The 20,926-nt window shown below is 41.3% G+C and overlaps 1 protein-coding gene and 1 long non-coding RNA gene across 3 annotated transcripts; one reads left to right on the plus strand and one right to left on the minus strand.

The window, feature by feature from the left end:
* Window positions 1–7,720: 7,720 nt before the first annotated feature.
* Window positions 7,721–13,450, minus strand: LOC121552756. Its single transcript, XR_005997292.2, has 2 exons — window positions 13,354–13,450; window positions 7,721–8,570 (listed from the first exon to the last, which is right to left on the minus strand). It is a non-coding gene; the product is annotated as an uncharacterized LOC121552756 (long non-coding RNA).
* A 3,860-nt stretch (window positions 13,451–17,310) lies between these two features.
* Window positions 17,311–20,464, plus strand: LOC121552749 (H2.0-like homeobox protein). Of its 2 annotated transcripts, XM_041865776.2 has the most exons (4): window positions 17,311–17,925; window positions 18,280–18,441; window positions 18,727–18,911; window positions 19,760–20,464. In XM_041865776.2, the coding sequence occupies exons 1-4, from the start codon at window positions 17,490–17,492 to the stop codon at window positions 20,075–20,077; spliced, it is 1,101 nt and encodes a 366-aa protein (XP_041721710.2). In that variant the 5' UTR covers window positions 17,311–17,489; the 3' UTR covers window positions 20,078–20,464. The 2 variants fall into 2 exon arrangements, with proteins under 2 accessions (XP_041721710.2, XP_041721711.2); XM_041865777.2 differs by lacking the exon at window positions 18,280–18,441 and having other exon boundaries at window positions 17,314–17,925.
* The last annotated feature ends 462 nt before the right edge of the window (window positions 20,465–20,926 follow it).

Consider the following 20,926-nt stretch of genomic DNA (forward strand, 5'->3'; position numbering starts at 1 on the left):
GATGAAATGGGTATTATTTCTACGTTATGACAAAAAATCATCAGTGTAGTAGCAATTCTGCTCTAAAGGTTATTCATGATACAATTGTGGCAAAAATATGACAAATTCCTAACTTGCCATTCCGCTTTAATGTCCCTTTGAATTTCCCCTTTAAAGATGGACTCTGTAGTAGGGGGAAACGGCAACACTGTCCGCCCCACGGCCATTGTTATTGTTTTGTTGACCAGGCAGAGGTGGGGAGCGTCACGTATCAGGGCAAAAACATTTTTTGCAGTGCAATGATGACCAAGGGGGAAAAAACGGTTTCTTGTTTGCAGTAACTTTGTTGTTGTAATAACGCAAACGGATGTGGCAGTTTCACCATTAAGGATTCCAGCTTTAATGTGTGAAATGAATATCAAATCCAGTGCAGGTGTCGCCTATCAGACCACCACAGGACCACCCGCTGGATTTCCTGTCTGCCTGGCCCTGCCTGCTATCAGCGGAACGTCCTCCCTAATGGTTTAGGCCCTTATTGAGGTCAGAGATTAAACCCGAGCATTGCCTCAATGCCAACTCCAACGATCTCCAATAGACTAACTGCAGCTGGCTCATCTGGAACATCCAATACAGATCAGGTGATCGATGTGTTTTCTCAGATTTTGTGCTGCCATTAGATTGGGGTTCCCCCCTACAGGCAACTGAAAGGTAACGTTTCCATCAAATGTCATGGCTTGGTTGTAACATGTGGTAGTGTAGTAAAATGGATATGGCTTCAACTCAACCCAAGATCATTTTCTGATCTGTAAATTCAGAAAACCTGTGTATGTCTGGTCATTCAAGCTCAAAGTTTTCATCCTAAGAGTAGAAGACTTAATGTCATTATGATGGGCGATTCTGAAAAGTTAAATGGGCTAATTGGCTAAGCTATGCATGCCTAACAAAAGAAACAGCATGTGTTCCCACTTTAAAACTTGCCATTTAGCCTAAAATGGAACAACGAAACTGAATCGAAAATGAGTAGTTCAGTTCCTCAGCAGACTGTCAAGTTACAAGTGGACAGCTGAATCTTTAACGTTCTTACCACAGCTGAACTTGTGCTATGAGGAAAGACAAATAGATTGTTTATCGGGATAAGAAACAGGATGAATCCCACCTGTTGTAAATTATTCGCACTTGACAAGCATGTTGTGCATTAGCCTAGGCCTACGTGTTTAAACGGAGATGCGCCTGGTCCAAAATATGCTCACTGCTCCTGGATTGAACGAGTCCCATGGGCTCTATAGCGGAGTTTTGATGGGGAGGGAACCCTGTTCGACCCCCGAAACTGGCTCACACTCAATGCACTAAACATAGCCCAAAGTGTAAACCGGATTGAGACGTCGTTGGGAAGCGCAGTGATGATTTAGTGGAAAATAGCATGTTTTTCTACACATAACTGAACCGAGGTTAACAGATGTTATTGCATCGCCCTCAGCATCTGAGTCTGACAGACATTTTGTCAATGTTTTCCGTTATTTATGTGCAATATTCTACAGTCGCTGCCATAACGCTGATAGATAGGCCTATGTCACTATGGCTGCGTTTACACAGGTAGCCCAATTATCTTATTTCGACCAATCAGATTAGCTCTTTTGCCAATAATTGGTCAAAAGCTCAGTATTGCGGTGCCTGTGTAAAAGCAGTCAAGTGATCATTTTAATTTTTTAGATGCCAGATTGTTTCTAAGAACCACCACTAGATGACAGCATTTTGTTAGTTGACCTTTGGATTGAGTTTATTATGCTATAATAAGGACCTGCACGAGGACCAGAATGTCTGATCACATAGTTGAGCGCATTAAAATAAATAAAAAATGTGCGTAACAGACGGCTTTATGACAAAAAATGTATCAGATTTCAAGAGTGGTGTTAGAATATAGCCTATAATTTGAAGGATGCAGTAGCTACTGAAGCCTAATCGGTGAATAAGTAGTGTGTTTGATTAAAATGGAGAGGGTCTGTGATAATAGTTTAGCTGATCCCATTATCTAAGTAATGTAGCCTAAATGGTTGATAAGTAGGGTATCATATCATGACCAGGTAGGCTATGTCTACACAGGCAACACTGCACCTTATAAACATTTTAATAAAGGCAATGTTCAAGTTTTTTTTACACTGAACAAAAATATAAACGCAACATGTAATGTGTTGGTCCCATGTTTCATGAGCTGAAATAAAAAATCCCAGAAATGTTCCATACACACAAAAAGCTTATTTCTCTCATTTTGTGCACAAATTTGTTTACATCCCTGTTAGTGAGCATTTCTCCTTTGCCAAGATAATCCATCCACCTGACAGGTGTGGCATATCAAGAAGCTGATTAAACAGCATGATTATTACACAGGTGCACCTTGTGCTGGGGACAATAAAAGGCCACTTTAAAATGTGCAGTTTTGTCACACAACACAATGCCACAGATGTCTTAGGTTTTGAGGGAGTGTGCAATTGGCATGCTGACTGCATGAACGTCCACCAGAGCTGTTGCCAAATAATTGATTGTTAATTTCTCTACCATAAGCTGCCTCCAATGTCGTTTTAGAGAATTTGGCAGCCCAGGAAACTGCAGCCCAGGACCTCCACATCCAGCTTCTTCACCTGCGGGATAGTCAGAGGTGGGGTGGTGGGGGGAGTATTTCTGTCTGTAATAAAGCCCTTTTGTGGGGAAAAACTCATTCTGATTTGCTGGGCCTGGCTCCACAGTGGGTGGGCCTGGCTGCCAAGTGGGTGGGCCTCTCCAAGGCCCACCCATGGCTGCACCCACAGCCCAGTCATGTGAAATCCATAGATTAGGGCCTAATGAATTCATTTCAATTGACTGATTTCCTTATATGAACTCAGTAAAATCTTTAAAATTGTTGCATGTTGCGTTTATATTTTTGTTCAGTATTGTTATATCATTTTCTAAATGTGTGTGTGTGGGCCTGAAATCTGTTGGTAGGATAATTGCACAATTTTGTCTTAACATGAAATATTATAATTTTATTGTCTATAGGTTACTTGCCCAAAAGCCTTAATTTAATAACCCTTCTTTGGAAACGATAGTCTCTAGAAATAATAATTATTTGACAAGCAATAAACACATTTAATGTTAATATAATCACTTTAAATTATGTATTATTCATTTAGCATGAATACATTACTACTGATATGCACAAGGCACTAGTGTTTATAGCACCAAAGTAGCTTCACACATGCCTCCAAAGTAACTTATTTGCATAATAAAAAAATAGGCTACTGTAGTATCTGCATAGGGGCGGCAGGTAGCCTAGCGGTTAAGAGGCCGCGTTGGGACAGGAACCGAAAGGTCGCTGGTTCGAATCCTAGAGCCGGCTAGGTGAAAACGTGTCAATGTGCCCTTGAGCAAGGCACTTAACCCTAAGACTCCTGAACAGCTAATCATGGCTACCCGGACTATTTGCACTGCCCCACCACCTCATCTTTTTACGCTGCTGCTACTCTGTTAATTATTTGTGCATAGTCTTTAACTCTACCCAAATGTACATATTACTTCAACTACCTCAACTAGCCGGTGCCCCCGCACATTGACTCTGCACCGGTACCCCCCTGTGTATATATAGCCTCCCTACTGTTATTTTATTTTACTTCTGCTCTTTTTTTTCGCAACACTTTTTTTGTTGTTGTTTTATTTTTACTTTTTTGTTAAAAATAAATGCACTGTTGGTTAAGGGCTGTAAGTAAGCATTTCACTGTAATGTCTGCACCTGTTGTATTCAGCGCATGTGGCCAATAACATTTGATTTGATTTGATTTTTAATTGCTCCTGTAAGGCGCTCTGGATAAGAGTGTCTGCTAAATGACAAAACAAATAAACATGTATGGTCCATAATCCATTGACCTTTAGGCTGGCACGAGAAAATATATTTTGAAAGGTACATGAAATATAAGACGCTTGGGATAGTGTGGAAAACTATGACTGTTGTGTTTTTAACTTCATGTATGGATGTTCTCCTCGGGACCTCTTCTCCCTGGAGTGGGATCCTGATAAGTGAAAGTGCATTGTCGTCTTCTGTAGCTGTCCAGACGTCCATAATGAAAACTCCACAAAAAAAGGATAAACAGATTTATTGATTAGAGAAATCACTATTGCCACCCAAAGACGTCCAGGCCTATATTAATTTTTCAAAACGTTAGGATAATATATAGGCCTAGGCACTAGAGCATATAGGAAAAAATTGGACGTATGCTACTTGTCTTCCTCACAAAATTAATAACATTATTCATGTTTTTGGTATTGGCTAGGCTACTTTAGTCTATATTCGACGCTATACAATTTGATTTAGGCCTATGTCAAATTAATACCCAGATTCGTGGTTAAATTAGGCCTATGTGGATTTAGAAGCAATGACGACTCGGAAATTAAACAAAATAACCATTATGAGTGTTCAATTTATGTTATTATTTTATTTTGTCATTGCTTAGACGATGTTTCTGTTTTAATGACAATTCCGATTTAGGCTATTCGTAATTTCTGACAGCTGTACTTTCAGAGAGGTCATAAAACACGGTCTGTTTGGACAGCTCTGGAGCGTTGACAAAACTGGAATCCATCATGTTGATACCTGCGGTGTGAAATGTCGCTTTGTGAGAACACGCCCGATCATAACCTTGATTTAATTGTTTTGGTAGCGACCACAAATCAGCTAGAGAGCTATAACAACATCATTTTCTGAAGTTAAAATAAGTAGGCCTAGGTAATGTTCCAGGCCTATTATAGATATCGAACGTTATCCAACTAGTAATCTGTGAGATTTAGAGGCACACACGCGCTCACACACGCGATCATGCACGCACACACACACACTTCTAATGAAACCCCTACACAAAAGTCTCTAATACATTCAAATGATAAGACATTGAGCCTGTCAGTCATTAGTCTAAGATACACTACATTGCCAGAAGTATGTGGACAACTGCTCGTCGAACATCTCATTCCAAAATCATGGGCTATAACAGCCTCCACTCTTCTGGGAAGGTTTCCCACTAGATGTTGGAACATTGCTGCTGGGACTTGCTTCCATTCAGCCACAAGAGCATTAGTGAGGTCGGGCACTGATGTTGGGCGATTAGGCCTGGCTCGCAGTCGGCTTTCCAATTCATCCCAAAGGTGTTCGATGGGGTTGAGGTCAGGTCTCTGTGCAGGCCAGTCAAGTTTTTCCACACCGATCTTGACAAACCATTTCTATATGGACCTCGCTTTGTGCACGGGGGCAGGAAAGGGCCTTCCCTAAACTGTTGCCACAACGTTGGAAGCACGGAATCATCTAGAATGTCATTGTATGCTGTAGCATTAAGATTTCCCTTCACTGGAACAAAAGGGCCTAGCCCAAACCATTATTCCTCTTCCACCAAACTTTACAGTTGGCACTATGCATTAGGGCAGGTAGCGTTCTCCTGGCATCCGCCAAACCCATATTTATCCGTCGGACTGCCAGATGGTGAAGCGTGAATCATCACTCCAGAGAACGTGTTTCCACTGCTCCAGAGTCCAATGGCGGTGAGCTTTACACCACTCCAGCCAATGTTTGGCATTGCGCATGGTGATCTTAGGCTTGTGTACGGCTGCTCGCCATTGGAAACCCTTTTCATGAAGCTCCCAACGAACAGTTCTTGTGCTAACGTTGCTTCCAGAGGGAGTTTGGAACTCGGTAGTAAGTGTTGCAACCGAGGACAGACGATTTTTACACAATATGTGCTTCAGAACTCGGTGGTCCCGTACTGTGAGCTTGTGGGGCCTACCACTTCACAGCTGAGCTGTTGTTTCTCCTAGACATTTCCACTTCACAATAACAGCACTTACAGTTTACCAGGGCAGCTCTAGCAGGGCAGAAATTTGATTAACTGACTTGTTGGAAAGGTGGCACCCTATGATGTGCCACATTGAAAGTCCCTGAGCTCTTCAGTACAGGGTCATTCTACTGCCAATGTTTGTCTATGGAGATTGCATGGTGGTGTGCTCGATTTTATACACCTGTCAGCAACGGGTGTGGCTGAAATAGTCAAATCCACTCATTTGAAGGGGTGTCCACATACTGTCAGCACCTGCTACTCTGCAGCCTCCGGTTCCATTGCTGTTTAGAATTCCCACCCGATAATTTGCGCATTTGTTTCCACAGTGTTATTACAATTAATTGACGCAGCAAGCGCTGCCCCTGGGACAGTGTGACATGGGTATAGATCTCCTCCGCACTGAGAGGCTCTGCTTTTCCTCAATAGTGAAGGGTTGTGGTAAACACATGCAAAATTGATCACTGGCAGTCACAGACAGTGCTTAAAGAGAGTCTATAAATTGAGAAGTTTTCTTTTTTGCGCAGGGTTGCCGAGTGCGACCCGAGCCATCGGTCACATGGGCGTCATTATGTGCACGGTGCCTCTGCTCTTCTTGGCCTCCTGGGATGCCTGCCAGGATACTGGAGAGAAGAAGCAGTAATGGTTTGTTATGATGACCTTTTGCGTTTCCATTAGTCTCCTCTCCTATTTAGCACTGCGACCCCAGAGTACTCAGCAAACATGGTTTAACCCTGTGTACATTGACCCAGCGAGTAATCGGAAGACCTTAAAGGCACCAGTCACAAGAGGCACGGAGGGGAGCGACTTTAATCTGCTCCAGGGCTGTTTTTTAAGTAAACACATAAGTTGTTAATGTACAGACAGTGGGACACCATCATTTTTAAAAGCTTCCATTAAAGAAGCCCTTCGATTGTTTAAAGGACAGGGCAGACTGAGGAGAGTGTGGTTAGTCTACCACTCCTAATGTCCATCTGATGACCACCTAATGTCTTTATCTACGTCCTCTTGTGTGGGGGAAACGCAGGAGAACTGTGTCATTCTATGACCACACTGTAGCCTTTCAGGATCTTCCTTTTCAATAATGTGATTGTAATGATGTCTTCTGGTGAATCATTTTTATTTTCTGTTACATATGGCCTTAAAGCACAAGAACTGCGGAGACATTCAGCTTTGGTTTTTTGCATTAGAAGTCTGTGGACTTTATTTTCTCAAAGAGGTTGGGAAATGAAACATGTAGACAATTATATTTAATTGGGAGGAGTGCGTTGAAATGTGTAACTACTCATTCTGAATCGTCATATATGGATTAAATGAAATGTGTTTGTGACTTATTAATCTATATAAACTATGGAAGTACAGCACATTCGGAAAGTATTCAGACCCCTTGACTTTTTCCACACTTTGTTAAGTTACAGCCTTATTCTAAAGTTGACTCAATTGTTCCCCCCACCTCATCAATCTACACACAATACCCCATAATGACAAAGCAAAAACATGTTTTTAGACATTTTAGCAAATGTATAAAAAAAAAAAAAAGAAATATCACATTTCCATAAGTAATATGGCTGTAACATAACAAAATGTGGAAAAAGTCAAGGGGTCTGAATACTTTCCGAATGCACTGTATATCCTTTCCACATTTAGATTGGCGCAAGGTGGCATTAATGAGTAACAATCACTTGTCTGTGGTGGACATATTCAGAGACAGTCACAGTTATAGCCTGTGCTTACGTTTGTGGAGTTGAATCTGATAGCCATATGGGTGGAACTCTCCTGATGGTGATTGCTGGCCTAAAGGGTAGGGGAAAATCCAGGAGGTTTCCATATTTTCCCATGATCAGCGCTGGAAGGATTTTGATATTTCGATGTTTATGTTTCCTGCGTGATGAGTCCCATCTCCACTGATGGGCAGCTGGGGCTCCCAGGCCACTGTATCCGAGGAACTAGCTCCTCTCCTCTTGGCCGGGCCCTTAGCAACAGATCAACATGGATAGGCCTCCAAATATCCAGCATAAAATAAAATAAAGTCTCCCAAAGGGTCCTGATGCATTTAGATGATGTTCTCATCACACATACAGGAACAAATGAAGAGCTCTCCCCTATCAGATTAAAAACCTGGATAGTTGAGTCTATGTCCTAATAGTCTACAGAGGCCTATTGTGGGGATGTATTTGATGTGCTAGTCTGTGTCACACCCCTACCACAGAGTTTATGGGATTACGCATATGGACCACAGACATAACACAGACAATTGATGTTTGTTGCACCATTGGCTGGACAGACACCCTGAAACAATCCTCAAAGACGTCTCTAGATCTTTTCACACATGTGGAGAGCCGGTTTCCCTCATAACATGGGGGCCTATTGAACAGAACTGATTCAAATATTATTGAATATAATAAAAGCCACATTTGGGGTCATATAAACGGGACAATCCTGTTTTCAATTCACTTTGGATAACTCCCTAACTTTTTTTTTTTTGCTGTGGAAATGATGGCACCATGCCATACAGAAGGCCATGTACAATGGCGCAGGTCCCATTAAATCTGTGAAAGTTCCTTCCTGATACAAACATTGCCAGAAATAGTAATCTTGGCCTAGGTCTAAGTTTTACCAGAGGGGAGTAATAATTCTCTGTTTAATAATGGAAATTATTTAATTTGCGTCCCTCCCAACTTCTTGATCCGAGAGAGTTGTTGGCTGAGGCGCTCATTCAGCTTTCCTGAGGTCTGATAAGGCTTCCTGAAAAATACACACAGAGCAATCAACCGATAACAATAGGCTTGAAGTGAATGCTGGCTCTCAATGGTGAGCTGTACTGTAGCTGTCAAACGTTGTTTTTATTCAAGTTGTTTATACAGTAGCCTAAGGAAGTTCTGACAGCCTCAACCAACCTTTCCAGGATACAGTCCAATGCAAAGCACAATGCCTTTTATAAATTGACAATATGCTATTACAATGTTATTGGTTTTATGCCACCCATATTTTGTTATGGTGTTGTAATACAATCCTGCATTGATGTAATTGAAAACTAAAGGCAATAACAATTATATTAGAACTGAAACAATCACTGTATAGGCCTACGTCATGGGTCATACTTCCATTTTCAACTGGACAAACCTGATATTCAATCACTTTGAAATAATTGACCAATGAAATGGCACTATTGTATGACATTCCACAGGGTAAAATAAAGACTCCAGAGCTTTGACATGCTTTAGCTTGTCTTCATGTTTTAACAGGGGCGGACTGGGACAAAAATTCAGTCCTAGCATTTTAGCCACACCAGCCCACATCACTGTGAGTCTATTGATCACATGCCCAGAATACAGGATGTAAATGTTTCAGTGAAATACGTTCTCATGGGCTCTCCTTAACAGTGCAATACACACACACACACACATACATACATACATACATACATACATACATACATACATACATACATACACACACACACACACACACACACACACACACACACACATATATATATATATATATATATATATATATATATATATATATATATATATATATGTATATGTGTGTGTGTGTGTGTGCATTCGGAAAGTATTCAGACCCCATTGACTTTTTCCACATTTTGTTACGTTACAGTCTTATTCTAAAATGGATTAAATAAAAAAATTTCCTCATCAATCTACACACAATACCTCATAATGACAAAGCGAAAACAGGTTTGTAGAAATGTATTTACATAAGTATTCAGACCCTTTGCTATGAGACTCGAAATTTAGCCCGGGTGCATCCTGTTTCCATTTATCATCCTTGAAATGTTTCTACAACTTGATTGGTCTCCCGAGTGGCTCAGTGGTCTAAGGCACTGCATCGCAGTGCTAGCTGTGCCACTAGAGATCCTGGTTCGAATCCAGGCTCTGTCGTAGCCGGCCGCAACCGGGAGACCAATGGGGCGGCGCACAATTGGCCCAGCGTTGTCTAGGGTAGGGGAGGGAATGGCCGGCAGGGAGGTAGCTCAGTTGTTAGAGCATGGCGTTTGCAACTCCAGGGTTGTGGGTTCGATTCCCACGGGGGGCCAGTATAAAAAATTTATAAAAAATGTATGCACTGGATAAGAGCGTCTGCTAAATGACGTAAATGTAAATGTAAATTGGAGTCCACCTGTGGTAAATTCAATTGATTGGACATGATTCGGAAAGGCACACACCTGTCTATATAAGGTTCCACAGTTAACAGTGCATGAGACAGCCTATAGGGAGGAGGTCAGAGACCTTGCCGTGTGGTGCCAGGATAACAACCTCTCCCTCAACGTGACCAAGACAAAGGAGATGATTGTGGACTACAAGAAAAAAAAGAGGACTGAGCACACCCCCATTCTCATCGACGGAGCTGTAGTGGAACAGGTTGAGAGCTTCAAGTTCCTTGGTGTCCACATCACCAACAAACTATCATGGTCCAAACACACCAAGACAGCCGTGAAGAGGGCACGACAAAGCCTATTCCCCCTCAGGAGACTGAAAAGATTTGGCATGGGTTCTCAGATCCTCAAGAAATTCTACAGCTTCCTGACTGGTTGCATCACCGCCTGGTATGGCAACTGCTTGGCCTCCAACCGCAAGGCACTACAGAGGGTAGTGCGTACGGCCCAGTACATCACTGGGGCCAAGCTTCCTGCCATCCAGGACCTCTATACCAGGCGGTGTCAGAGGAAGGCCCTCAAAGTTTTCAAAGACTCCAGCCACCCTAGTCATAGACTGTTCTCTCTGCTACCGCACGGCAAGCGGTACCGGAGTGCCAAGTCTAGGTCCAAAAGACTTCTCAACAGCTTCTACCCCCAAGCCATAAGACTCCTGAACAGCTAATCATGGCTACCCAGACTATTTGCACCCCCACCCCCCACCCCATCTTTTTACACTGCTGCTACTCTGTAAATTATTTATGCATAGTCACTTTAACTCTACCCACATGTACATATTACTTCAACTACCTCAACTAGCCGGTGCCCCCGCACATTGACTCTGCACCGGTACCCCCCTGTATATATAGCCTCCCTACTGTTATTTTATTTTACTTCTGCTCTTTTTTTCTCAACACTTTTTTGTTGTTGTTTTATTTTACTTTTTTATTTAAAATAAATGCACTGTTGGTTAAGGGCTGTAAGTAAGCATTTCACTGTCAATGTCTGCACCTGTTGTATTCGGCGCATGTGGCCCATAAAATTTGATTTGATTTGATGTCAGAGAAAAAAACAAGCCATGAGGTCAAAGGAATTGTCCGTAGAGCTCCGAGACAGGATTGTGTCAAGACACAGATCTGCGAAGGGTACCAAAACATTTCTGCAGCATTGAAGGCCTCAAGAACACAGTGGCCTCTATCATTCTTAAATTGAAGAAGTTTGGAACCATCAAGACTCTTAATAGAGCTGGCCGCCCGGCCAAACTGAGCAATCGGGGGAGAAGGGCCTTCGTCAGGGAGTTGACCAAGAACCCGATTGTCACTCTGATAGAGCTCCAGAGTTCCTCTGTGGAGATGGAAGAACCTTCCAGAAGGACAACCATCCCTGCAGCACACTGCCAATCAAGCCTTTATGGTAGAGTGGCCAGATGGAAGCCACTCCTCAGTAAAAGGCACATGACAGCCCGCTTGGAGTTTGCCAAAAGGCACCTAAAGGACTCTGACTATGAGAAACAAGATTCTCTGGTCTGATGAAACCAAGATTGAACTCTTTGGCCTGAATGCCAAGCATCACGTCTGGAGGAAACCTGGCACCATCCCTACGGTGAAGCATGGTGGTGGCAACATCATGCTCTGGGGATGTTTTTCAGCGGCAGGGATTGGAGACTAGTCAGGATCAAGGGAAAGATGAACGGAGCAAAGTATAGAGAGATCCGTGATGAAAACCTGCTCCAGAGTGCTCAGGACCTCAGACTGGGGTGAAGGTTCACCTTCCAACAGGACAATGACCCTAAGCACACAGCCAAGACAACGCAGGAGTGGCTTCGGGACAAGTCTCTGAATGTCCTTGAGTGGCTCAGCCAGAGCCCGGACTTGAACCCGGTCGAACATTTCTAGAGAGACCTGAAAATAGCTGTGCAACGACGCTCCCCATCCAACCTGACAGCGCTTGAGAGGATCTGCAGAGAAGAATGGGAGAAACTCCCCAAATACAGGTGTGCCAAGCTTGTAGCGTCATATCCAAGAAGACTTGAGGCTGTAATCGCTGACAAAGGTGCTTCAACAAAGTCCTAAGTAAAGGCTGTTAATACTTATGTAAATGTAATATTTCTGTGTTTTAAAAAAATATGAATTTGTTTTTGCTTTGTCATTATGGGGTGTTGTGTGTAGATTGATGAGGGGGAAAAAACGATTTGATCAATTTTAGAATAAGGCTGTAACTCAACAAAATGTGGAAAAAGTCAAGGGGTCTGAATACTTTCCGAATGCACTGTGTGTATATATATATATATATATATATATATATATCACACTACCGTTCAAAAGTTTGGGGTCACTTAGAAATGTCCTTGTTTTCGAAAGAAAAGCAATTTTTTTGTCCATTAAAATAACATCAACTTGATCAGAAATACAGTGTAGACATTGTTGTGTACTACTCCCTTCACAGAACAGCGCAAACTGGCTCTAACCAGAATAGAAAGAGGAGTGGGAGGCCCTGGTGCACAACTGAGCAAGAGGACAAATACATTATAGTGTCTAGTTTGAGAAACAGATATCTCACTGGTCCTCAACTGGCAGCTTCATTAAATAGTACCCACAAAACACCAGTCTCAAAATCAACAGTGAAGAGGCGACTCCGGGATGCTGACCTTCTAGGCAGAGTGTCTGTGTTCTTTTGCCCATCTTAATCTTTTATTTTTATTGGCCAGTCTGAGATATGGCTTTTTCTTTGTTTCTGGCCATTTTGAGCCTGTATTCGAAACCACAATTGCTGATGCTCCAGATACTCAACTAGTCTCAAGAAGGCCAGTTTTATTGCTTCTTTAATCAGCACAACAGTTTTCAGCTGTGCTAACATAATTGCAAAGGATTTTTCTAATGATCAATTAGCCTTTTAAAATGATAAACTTGGATTAGCAAACACAACGTGCCATTGGAACACAGGACTGATGGTTGCTGATAATGGGCCTCTGTACGCCTATGTAGATATTCCATTAAAAATCAGCTGTTTCCAGCTACAATAGCCATTTACAACATTAATAATGTCTTCACTGTATTTCTGATCAATTTGATGTTATTTTAATGGACAAAAAAAATTGAATTTCTTTCGAAAACAAGGACATTTCTAAGTGACCCCAAACTTTTGAACGGTAGTGTATGCAACCAAGTAATAAAAACATATTGCAGTAGGAAGGCTAATACGAATATATACACAACAGGAATATGCAGAATATACTATGAATACTACAGAATATGGGATGGGATGTGCATTAAAGTAAATAGTTGCAGCAGTATTGACTGTGAGAGAGAGAGAGAGAGAGAGAGAGAGAGAGAGAGAGATTGTGTCTCGCTCACTGTGTTGTCTTCCTACCTCCACTACAGTTGGCTCTGCTGCAACTGTCTGTGCTGCGTCTAGCATTACTTGGACCGGAAGATGAGGAGACCACACTGCCTGTACTGGGCCCAGCAACATCCTAGTTGTGAATGAATAAACACACATTTTTCAGACAAAGAAGAAAATCACTAAATCAATGCATAATAGATTTCCAATGTTGTGCTTCGTTTAACTGTGTCGCGTATGCGTATCCTTCCGCAAAGCAGTAACGGGCCCTCCGATGAGAGAATTGTATTTTAGGCGGGACTTTCCAGTCTCCAATAGCGGTAGATATGTAATGTAATCTGACACCAGAGTCCCTAGTCACTGAAGTCAAATATGATATGTTATATTGGCAAGTCGAGTGACCGCTCTAACAATGGAAATACATGTCCTCAAAGATGGAAGGCAGGCGGGAGGAGGCGAGGTCAGGTACGACCATTCTCTGCTACAGTTCAAAAACCCTAGTTGCCTTGCTGCCTGAAGAGACACATTTAGAAGTTAAGCAAATAGCCTAAACATAGATCAATAATTAAAATACACAGACAGCCCCCGACTTCACCTTTAACCACAGACAGCCCCCGACTTCACCTTTAACCACAGACAGCCCCCGACTTCACCTTTAACGGATTCATTAGGATTATTTAGCATTTATGCATTTATTCAATGTTTTATTGTAATACATGATGACTTGTGTTTAATAAAAAGCGCTGTATAAATGACTAGTAGATGGCTATTGCCTTACTCTATGTGTTATAAAAGCCAATCTAACGAAGTGTTAGGCTATATTGCAAGTAGCCTAGTGTCTAAATGTTCACCCGAATGAATTCCCCCCTTCCCTAATTAGCCTACCATTTCATACAATATGAGGCCAAAATATTAGGCCTAACTTGCAGCAGTAGGCTACATGATCTGTGTCAGTGTGTCTTTAGTGTGTCTATCTATTTTTTCTCCCTACCTCGACAGCTCGTCTGTCATTTCTCACAGACACAGACACAGCACTCGGACCAGCAGAACTTTTAGCAAATATGTCGGTTAATTTCAGACCTTTAGCAGCAAAGGCCTCAAGAGCCTTTTTATTTTTTTTTTTTTTACTCTCTAACTTTTTCGGCACCACCTTTCCGTTTTTTTTTATGATCCACGATTTTCTGTTCTGACTGAGTGAGAGTCAGAGCAGGTCTCACTTTCTTTGATGATGCGCGTTTGACTATGAATGTGAATTTGCGCCACCTCAGCTCAGCCAATCAGAAAACCGGGACGGCCCATCTTGGTCAGCCAAATGCTCAATATAGATTATTATGGCAACAGAGAAATTGTGCACAATTCATTAAAAAAACAGGGCCATTTAAAATATACTGAACAAAAATATAAATGCAACAGGCAACAATTGCAAAGATTTTACTGAGTTACTGTTCATATGAGGAAATCAGTCAATTGAAATAATTCTATTAGGCCCTAATCTATGGATTTCACGACTGGGAATACAGATATGCATCTGTTGGTCATAGATACCTTAAATGAAATGGGCCACACAATGGGCCTCAGGATCTCGTCACGGTATTTCTGTGCATTCAAATTGCCATCGATAAAATGAAATTGTGTTTGTTGTCCGTAGTTTATGCCTGCCATTACCAAAACCCACCGCCACCATGGGGCACTCTGCTCGCCCACATGACGCCATACACGTGGTCTGCGGTTGTGAGGCCGGTTGGACGTACTGCCGAGTTCTCTGAAACGATGTTGGAGGCGGCTTACGGTAGAGAAATTAACATTCAATTGTCTGGCAACAGCTCTGGTGGATATTCCTGCTGTAAGCATACCAATTGCATGCTTCCTAAAAACTTGAAACATCAGTGGCATTGTGTTGTGTGACAAAACTGCACATTTTAGAGTGCCCTTATATTGTCCCCAGCACAAGGTGCACCTGTGTAATAATCATGCTGTTTAATCGGCTTCTTGATATGCCACACCTGTCAGGTGGATGAATTATGTTGGCAAAGGAGAAATGCACACTAACAGGAATGTAAACAAATTAGTTCACAAAATTTGAGAGAAATAAGCTTTTTGTGTGTATGGAAAATTTCTGGGATCTGTTATTTCAGCTCATGAAACATGGGACCAACACTTTACATGTTGTGTTTATATTTTTGTTCAGTATGTATATATATATATATATATATATATATATATATATATATTTCGACCAGCCCACCCCAATAAAAGATGGTCCTTCTGGCATTTGCCAGAATTGCCAGATGGCCAATCCACCCACGAATGCTTCCTTCTGAAGGCTCATCAGCACCTGAAATAACTGAGGCTTGCTATCCCGCTGTGCCTCTGCTACATCCTTTTCCCTGGATTGTGTTGACTGCATGATCTAGGGTAAACGTTACATTTCATTTCTAATTTTAACCTGAAAAGTGTCACTCGAAAACACCGTGACGGGAGGCAGTCAGGCCAGGGTCATAGTTTCTTCCGGGAATGAATCAAGTCTAATGAATGCAGTAGGAGGATGAGACGCGCACGTAATGACAATGGGTTAAACATTGCATGCATGGGCCTATGTGATGTGGGAATTTGGAAGTTAGCAATCGAATGTGTAGGCCACACACACACACTACTAAATTGTAGCCATGAGTAAAATATTTGTATATTATAATAAGAAAGTAAAGTATGTTATTATTCATTATTATCAATATGAATATGATTGTTCATTATTCAAAGTAAAGTATTATTATTATTGTTGTTGTTGTTGTTTATTATTTTGTATTATTATTATTAGGCTATTATTACCTATCGAATATTACAACTATTATATTCCCAGTTTACCATAATAATAACATCTAATTTACCCTTAGATATTTTGTCATTGTCATAATAATCAGTCCCCCATTATGTTCGTTACTCGGTGAGAAACGTGTGAGTCTCGAATACGGATGAAGTATGGCCTCTGAAGTTATTGTCTTTTCGTTTTAGATGGGAATAGATTTCCTCTGTTTATTATGAGCATAGGGGCGGATTTGCGTCACCATGCAATTTGCAGGTCGAGATAAAGTTGCACAAATATTTTAAAAAGGAAGTTACAACAGTCATTATAAAGTTTCCCCCCTCTGCTCCGGAAGAAATAAGGATTTCGCTTGTATCCTAAAATACTAAAACAGGTTCTATTTTGGGACAAATCTAACAGGCTCATTTAGCACGAATCACAGCCCATCAAAAACAGGATGACCTGAATTCTAATAGAAACTCTCTAGTTTCCTGCACTCTAGCTGCCTATACCATGTAGATCACGTTACTTCTCTTAAATTAGCTTGTAACCCAGATGTATTTAAGATGTTCGATTGACGATATTGCCTGAAATTAAATGAGCCTATGGCCAAAAAATGTGAGATATTTTTCTAATACGGTCTTATTTATTGTCCGTGTTAAGTTTTTGGAGGCTACATCGTTTAAAAGTCAGTTGTTTTTCCATTTGAACGACACAAACCCAACCGAACCACCCTAATGTTTAGCAGAAAATAATATGAACATATGATTCCATTTATAGGCCTACAGCCTAGACATCAGATTTTTATGAACGTTTTTTTTTTACTTATTCAGAAACAAAGCCGAATGTCTAAAAGCCAAGTGCAAGAATAGACATGATTGTTACATTACTATTACATTACATTACATAAGTATAAGATATATTTTTACATGTTCATATTGCACTTGCATTTATTGTTGTTGTTGTTGCTGCTGCTATCCATGAAGACGATGAAGATGGTGACGAAGATGATGATGTTGTCGGTGGCTGCGGTTGAAAATGTTTATGAAGATATTCAAGAAGTCAACGAGCATGTCACTGTCATTAGCAACACTTAACTCTGCGTATCTCCATCACAAGGGGGTGTTTCGGTGTTCGAGACCAAACTTCTATTGGCTAGAAAGCAACCAATCAGTGTCAGAGGAGAAACTTCACTGTGGAAGTACTTAGACCAAAGACTAACATTTCATAGTTGTTTGATAGAGATTTCTGGCACTTACATAAAGACGGCAGCTTACTCTGACTACACTTAACTAAACGTTGCATTCCGAATTTGTTGTTGTATTTTAGTTTCTGATAAACCGAGAGGCAACATTACGAGTTAAGGATGTATACGACCGGACTCAACCCGTTTTACGCATCAAATTTTAGTCTTTGGTCTGCTTATTGCGCTGGTGGTTTCGCTATGGATACAATGAAGAAGCCCTCCTTTTGCATTGCTGACATTTTGCAGGTCGGGGATGCTGAGAACATCCCGGGATCCTCGGCCCTCATGGCTCATATGGGACACCGTTCTCAGGTTCACGCCTCTGGATCGCCATTGCGTCCTTCACCGGTGGGGCCAGAGCAGTCGATCTACGGTGGGAGAGTGAACCCCGGGTCTCCATATCACAGACACGGAATACACTTAACTTCGATATCTAGAACGAGTCTCAGCTCCCAACAAGCTCCCCCACCTTCAAGCAAGGACCTCAAGTTCGGAATCGATCGGATATTGTCAACAGACTTCGACCCCAAAACAAAAGACATATCGTCTTTAAGAGGTATGCTCAAGGTTCTCTAACTGCCAAAGAAAGCATTCAAGAATGCCATTATGTTTTAAAGGCACTTTTTTGTAAGATGGCTATATTGACTTAAGTATACGTTTATAAAGTACTGACCTTGAAGACACCAAAACCACTGTGGCAACACGTACTTTATCCTTCAAGCACTCATAGAAAATCTCAATATGAATATACAAGCTTCCACAGCTGCCACATTATAAAACTAGGAACTCTTTAGCTTCAGACAAAATTCAGAGTCGCACACAAAAGTTCATTTTTAGCTGAAAAGTTTCAGCGTTGAATACTCGTGTATACGTTGCGGTAATTTCTTACTTATCTCTCGCCCTGTGACAGATCTCACGTCCATTGTTAGCTCGAACCGTCAGTCAGGGATCCAGCCAGCGAGCCAGTACTTCGCATCCATAGACCCGGGGATGAGCGACGCTTCCTCCATGATGAGCTCACTAAACAGCGCCAGGCAATCAGGGCAGCATCAGTTTCAGGACACCTTTCCAGGTAGTGTAGCCGTCCGCATATTTCAAATGGCCTTTTACGCACACAGCGCATTTAAGGATTCGAACAATATTTTTTTACATAGCCTTTCATATTCAGACTTTGCTTTTAAACCTTAGGCCTATCTTCTGTTGTTGTTGTTGTATTTCTGATTAATATAATTTGGGATTTTGATGGCTTGACCACTTTTCTAGGATAGCCCCTTATCATTTACTAAATATCGTTACACTTTGAAATTTGAACGAATAAATAACATTGCTCAACCTTTATGTCCCTTTGTTTATACAGGTCCATATGCTGTCCTTACTAAAGACACGATGCCACAGACGTACAAAAGGAAGAGGTCCTGGTCGCGCGCCGTCTTCTCCAACCTGCAAAGAAAAGGGCTTGAGAAACGATTCGAAATACAGAAATACGTCACCAAACCCGACAGAAAACAACTGGCTGCAATGCTTGGCCTAACAGACGCACAGGTAAGATACGTGCACGTTATGGACAAGCAGGCCAATTCAATCAACCATGTTTAAGCATAGACCATGCAAATCTGGAGTTATTTTATAGAATCGTTGATTCTTGAGATGGAAAGACATAATAGTGTAAAACAATCAAACTTGGCCTTGTGTTGCTACGACAGGAAGCCTCCACTCAGAGGACACACCCGGTAATATAGCCCAGTAGGCAACTGCACAATTGCGCAATGGAGAACTTCTAAGCAAATGAAAGTCGATTACAACGAATTATTGTGTGTGAGTCTCGAATACCGATGAAGTATGCCCTCTGAAGTTATTGTCTTTTCGTTTTAGATGGGAATAGATTTCCTCTGTTTATTATGAGCATAGGGGCGGATTTGCGTCACCATGCAATTTGCAGGTCGAGATAAAGTTGCACAAATATTTTAAAAAGGAAGTTGCAACAGTCATTATAAAGTTATTGCAAACGGATAAAGGTCATTGTCTTACCTAACCACATTGGGGTTAAGCAATACAAATATAATATATAGCTGATGTTTAATTATTATTTGTATTGTTCTTGTAGGCTAGGACCACCTTTACGCTAAGTATGCCCATAATTTTTTTTTTTATTCTACTTTGACTTCATTGTAGCCTACCTAGGCTACTATAAAGTTATTCGTTCAGAAATGTAGACTATGATTTCCTTATCAAGAAGATCTTGTTGTGTTGTGTAGAGGCTGGCCTTGATGCTCTTCATTATGTCTCTCTATGGGTCATATTTCTATGAAGCATATTTCATTGTCAACATGTTGGCGAGTAACAGGCTCAGGCCGACGACGTCTAAACAAGCTCGTGCACTTTCTCCGCAGGTCAAAGTGTGGTTCCAGAACAGGCGCATGAAGTGGAGGCATTCGAAAGAAGCCCAGGCACAGAAGGATAAGGAGAAGGAGACACCGGACAAGTCACTGACAGAGGCCGAACCCAAGGAGCCGGAAGAGTCCGAGTGTGAGAGCGAAGCAAGCGAGTCCGATTTCGAGGACGGACAGGAGGACAAGAGTGACATGGACATTTCTGAGCACAACAAGACTAGAGTGATAATGACCGGGGCCATCCCTGTGAGTACCGAGGAGGCGAACTCAGTCGGTGCCCTTACAGAAACTGTGCCATCATCGCAAATGTTGATATGAGTGCACAGTCAAATGTTATTTTTTAAATGTAAAATTTATAATTTAATATAAATATTCTTTTGATAAATGGATATACAGAGCGGAGTTGTCCTAAAGTGGAGGGCCAGTAGGAGACTGTACAGCGTGTATGGGATATTATGACTCCCTCCATCTTTCAGCTCTGTCAGTCAGTATTAGGCGATGTGCATGACTTTTTCCTCAACTGAAGGAAATATTGTGTTGTGAATTTTAATCTGAACCACTTATTACGCGTCCTGAAATCCCAAAACATGACACAATGTTACATGTAATTTACTGTGGAAGCGTTGATAAATATTGTTGTATTATATGTTTGTCAATAATTATTTGCACTGAAAATATTGTAAATAAAAAGTTTCTTACTTTTGATTTTCGATAAAAAAAAGTATCTTATGTATAGAGATGATGATGATGATGATTATTATTATTATTATTATTATTTGTTATTATTGGGGCCATTATTACCTTCTCTTTTGGGGGAATAATCGAATACTGAAAACAACACTGAAGGAGAGACAACTTCACACCGGACAAGGTCTTGACTAGCCTATAATATTCGCTCTCAAAACAGTTGTCTGAAGTAGATAATAACGTTTATTTTAGTAGCCTTAAATTAATTCGGTTCGTTTAGCCTAAATGTTTTAGCTAGTGAACCCCCCCCACACACACACAAAACTTTACTGAACCAACACTTGCACTTTACCCCCTACCTGTAATTCGCTCTGGATAAAAGCGTCTGCTAAATGACTAAAATGTCAAATGTTAATGACTCCTCGTCGTCATAGGCTACATTTAGGATTGTAACTTTCCTTCCTACAGTGTGTCCAAAGT

This window comes from Coregonus clupeaformis, chromosome 36, assembly GCF_020615455.1.
Source record: "Coregonus clupeaformis isolate EN_2021a chromosome 36, ASM2061545v1, whole genome shotgun sequence".
In the NCBI taxonomy this organism is placed as follows: domain Eukaryota; kingdom Metazoa; phylum Chordata; class Actinopteri; order Salmoniformes; family Salmonidae; genus Coregonus; species Coregonus clupeaformis.

What these genes read in the sequence shown, in the direction of transcription:
- LOC121552749 (XM_041865776.2), top strand. Translation starts at nt 17,490, where the DNA reads ATGTATACGACCGGACTCAACCCGTTTTACGCATCAAATTTTAGTCTT. An exon ending in AGACATATCGTCTTTAAGAG is followed by an intron (nt 17,926 to 18,279) that starts GTATGCTCAAGG and finishes GCCCTGTGACAG; the next exon opens with ATCTCACGTCCATTGTTAGC. An exon ending in TTGGCCTAACAGACGCACAG is followed by an intron (nt 18,912 to 19,759) that starts GTAAGATACGTG and finishes CTTTCTCCGCAG; the next exon opens with GTCAAAGTGTGGTTCCAGAA.